The sequence below is a fragment of the Phaethon lepturus genome, unplaced genomic scaffold (assembly GCF_000687285.1).
Source record: "Phaethon lepturus isolate BGI_N335 unplaced genomic scaffold, ASM68728v1 Scaffold54249, whole genome shotgun sequence".
In the NCBI taxonomy this organism is placed as follows: domain Eukaryota; kingdom Metazoa; phylum Chordata; class Aves; order Phaethontiformes; family Phaethontidae; genus Phaethon; species Phaethon lepturus.
Genome location: NW_010562410.1, coordinates 2,705 through 6,710, shown reverse-complemented (window position 1 = coordinate 6,710; position 4,006 = coordinate 2,705). Strand labels below are relative to the sequence as shown.

Here is a 4,006-nt window from a genome sequence, read left to right as displayed (position 1 = left end):
CGGGCCTCCTCGGCCCGGGCCACCCCCTCCGCCAGTGCCGCCCCGGGCCGTGCAGCATGTTCAAGCACTTGCCCTTCACCGCCAGCCAAGGTTTCCCCTCATGTAGTGTATAAAAACATAGGCAGTGAAGAGCCCGCCCTGCCTCATGAGCTAACCACGCTGTCAGCCCGCTGCCAACCCGCCCAGCGGCCTCGGTAATAACGTATTTTCTTGGTTTTTGTTCGAAGGAGTTCGTCAAGCGCAGTGGCTCACCAAGACGAAGCTGGTGGAAGGCTTACCCCCGTCGGTGCTCAGCATCATTGAGAACCCGGCTCACCAGCTCGAGGGCCACGAGGAGAGGGTAAAACGTGTGATCTCACATGCACGGCTCTGGAACACAACGGAAGTTGCTCCCAAGAGAGAAAATTATTGGTAAGTCCTTAGTTACAGAGAAAGTCTTTCAGCTGCGTGGTTATGGCTTTACCGTAAGCCAGTCATCAAGCAGGTGACTTAAGAGCCAGAGTTTTTAACACTACAAAGAAAATTCATACATAGATCTACTGTTGAGAGATTCACTTACTGTGCAAAACTGTTAGACACTTTGTATCAGGTTGTCAACTTGTAAAACAAACAAACCAAACAACAGCAACAACCAAAAACCCACAGTTTTGAATATTGACAGCAGTAGCAATGTAAACACATAGTCTACATTAAAGCTACTTTCAGGCTAAGGTCTGTGTTTCAACTTGAGATCTACTTGTAGCTGAGGCAGAATGTCAGTTTTTAAATAAGTGATGGCAAGCATTATATTTGCCAACTTGGAACAGGACTGGTGTGTGGGATATTAATCTGAAATCTGTGTTAGCTGTTTGGAAATGTTACGCTATTGTATGTTTTACATACAGTAATGTTACAGCATTCACTTTCCAGAAGCATCTGCCTGCCATTAGGATAACATTTTTTTATGTAACCATTTTTTTTCTCATTCTGAAGCCCAGTACTGTTTGAAGACTTGATACATTTATGTCGGTTAATGTCTATGAAGTATCCTTCTCTGACTAAAAGAATGTTGGCTAGAAACTACAGGATATCAGCTACGTGGGAAAGAGGTTAGTTGCTGCTGCGGTGGAAGCTTTTAGCTCTTTTCATTAATGTGAGAGGGGTAACAAAGCCGCTAGCTTTAAGGCTGAGGACTTGGAAAAAACGAAACAATTTCTGGAACCAAGTAATTCTTTCAGTCTTAAGTAGTGCTGTAAGCATGGGCAGCTGTGGATGGTGGCAGGATACTTACCCTGAGGAGATTATTAGGGTGTTAGACAATATGGACAAGATGGTGGGAGAAGAGACCCAGTGTCTTAGAGCTGATTGTTTATTTTTTTGTGTCCAAAATCTGTTCTGTTCATTTTCTAAGTAGTTTAGTTAAGAAACTAACACCAGCAATTGACATTGGTATTTTAGAAGAAGAACCTACAGCTGAGCTGCTATTTAAGATGAGTTTGGAGGTGAGGAGGAGAGAGTGAGCCTCGCAGAACAGCGACTTGCTAGAATGCTGCTGCCCAAAAGGAAACATACATCTCTCCGTAATCTCATTTTGGCAATGTTTGAATGTAGCCTAATTTCGCTCCCCAGAATCCATTCTCCTTCAGGTCCGAGGCCTGAATGGAATACTTATGAACTCTGTGGCCCCAATACCACCAGTAGCTTCCAAGGAGGAGATACTGGCCACTGAAGAACACATTCTGGAGACCTTCTATCCCATCTCTCCTACAATTGATCTTCAGGAAGTGAATGTGTACAAAGAGCTCAATGATACAGGTAAATATAGCCATTGGTAATTTTCTGTCAGACTTAAGCGTTTGGGTCAACCTGCAGTCTTTGCCCTCCCCTGAGACAGGTGTGGGTAGGGGGTGCGTGGGAATGAGGGAACAGAGGAGCTGGGCACAGGGCTCACCGTGCAGGCGCTTCAGACCTGTTTTGAGTATACTGTGGCCCAAGCAGGACTGCGGAGAAGAACTTAAATCCTGGAAAATTAACAGTTCCTGAGGATATGGGAGAAAACATTGGCTGTGTAGGTCTCTTGCTTAGTGATTTCTGACATGACTTATCTGCCATTCAGGTTTTAGAGATGGTTATCCGTACTCTCATCCTCACACTCTGTTCTTCCTGGAATCGGCCAACATTCGTACTAACAGGTTCAGACCAGAACAACTTCGTGCTAAAATGCTGATGTTTGCTTTTGGCAATGCACTGGCCAAGGCTAAGGTGCTGTACGGGGTACGTATTGGAGACTGCTGCTGACTTGCTGGGCCTTTGTTCTTTCTCTAAAGCTGCAGCTAGTGGAAAGAGTCGTGAAATTCCCTTGCTGTGGCATGTTACAGTAGCTTTCAAATCTGAGCTTCCCAGTCCAAAAGTCTAGCTCTAACCTTCAGGTATGGTTCTGCTAATCCAGAAAAAGATCTCTCAGCAATGAGTGTGTTCATGATGTAACATGCATTAGAGTGGTAATGGGTAGGAACCAGGGAGTAGGTTTAACTGTAAGAGTCTAACCCATCCCACAGCTCAGTATGTAAATTGATACTTCATTGCTGGCTGAAGGAGGAATTTTAATTAAAATACAACATCTACATTCAAAACTTGTTTGACTAGAGTAATTTTCTGGGCAAGGTAACAATACATTTATTAAAATCTTGGCTTTAAACCAAGCAGAAGATGCAGAATCAGCAAGTACTCATACAATTTCTGTGGTAACTGGCTTTTTAAACATTCTTCCCCCCACCTTTTTTCCTAGAACGATCCCAAGGTTTTGGAGCAGCCAGTAGTGGTGCAAAGTGTTGGCACAGATGGCCAGCTCTTCCAGTTCATGGTGTTCCAGTTAAATACAACAGACCTTGTCTCTAGTGATGGCATAAAAAATCTAGTCTGGATTGACTCTGATCAGAATCTGTATGAAAAAGCCCAGTGTATTCCAGAAGTCAAGAAGAGAGTTGTTACGGTAAGCGAACTGGAGCGAAACTGGGGAAATGGTCCCGGAAATCCTACCCTTTCCCCTCTGCTGGAGGTTTGGGTGCTGGCATAGAGCTTCAGTGTGGGTTTTAAACCAGCTGAAGGGACCTGACACAGGCACTGGCCTCATTCTTGCTTAAGCAGGTGTTACTGACAGGGCGTATTTGTAGCACTGATGTAGTGCATAGCGTGCAAGCCACATGCCAAGCTTAATACGAACTCCTACATAAAGATATCCCCATCTGTAATCTACCATCTCATAATATGCTTGTTTAAAATCGACTCGTGCTCTGGTGAAGGAAGTGCTTACATGCAACTGTCAGCTTCGCTGTAGAGTAAATAGAGCATAGTGCTGTCAGCCCTGGTTACGCCGGGAGGGCGTCTCGGTTTGATGGGCAAAGGGCTTATGCTGTTTGAGATTTATACCAGTGGAAGTGCCCGCAGACAAGCCCTGGGTGAACTACTGGGGAGGGAGAGCACAATTTGGAAGCTACCACCTCTGAAGTCTTACTGAAGCGTATTTAAAGCCGTTGTTTGTCTACATTAATCACTTCACTGCAAACTGAGCATCCATGTCTTTTTCTCTGCAGAAGCCCGCTGGAATATATGGCTTTCAGCCAGACACATTCAAGAAGTTTCTGGCACTGTATCTGCATGGAACTGTGTGAAATTCAGCTCAAATGAAAATACTTCACCAACTGTACCTGCTGCTTCTCTTTGCCAGAACCATCACATAATTAAAGCAAGCTGGATTAATTTACTTTCAAAAATAAATTATATTGTTACTGAAAGTAAAAAATTTTTTTAAACTAAATTGTGCGTGAAGAAACCCTTTCATTTTAGGGGCTCCCCTCTGGATTTCAGTTAGAGAGAGTCATCAAATGCATCCTCCTGCACTCTTCCACCATTGCGTAGAAAGAACATAAGCCAGTCATTATTCTTCTGCGCAGGTTCTGCTCTCGGTGTGCTTTTGCACAGAGTTAGACTCAAACCTATTTTCCGAGTTTGCTTTGAGCACCTCTGA

At 44.3% G+C, this 4,006-nt stretch overlaps 1 protein-coding gene across 1 annotated transcript; it reads left to right on the top strand.

The window, feature by feature from the left end:
• Nucleotides 1-166: 166 nt before the first annotated feature.
• Nucleotides 167-3,796, top strand: MRPL37 (mitochondrial ribosomal protein L37; the record flags this gene model as incomplete). Its single annotated transcript, XM_010294237.1, has 6 exons — nt 167-411; nt 973-1,088; nt 1,609-1,794; nt 2,096-2,253; nt 2,768-2,971; nt 3,573-3,796. Coding segments are annotated over 6 exons (987 nt in total), but the record flags the coding sequence as incomplete, so codon positions are not given.
• Between the last annotated feature and the right edge of the window lie 210 nt (nt 3,797-4,006).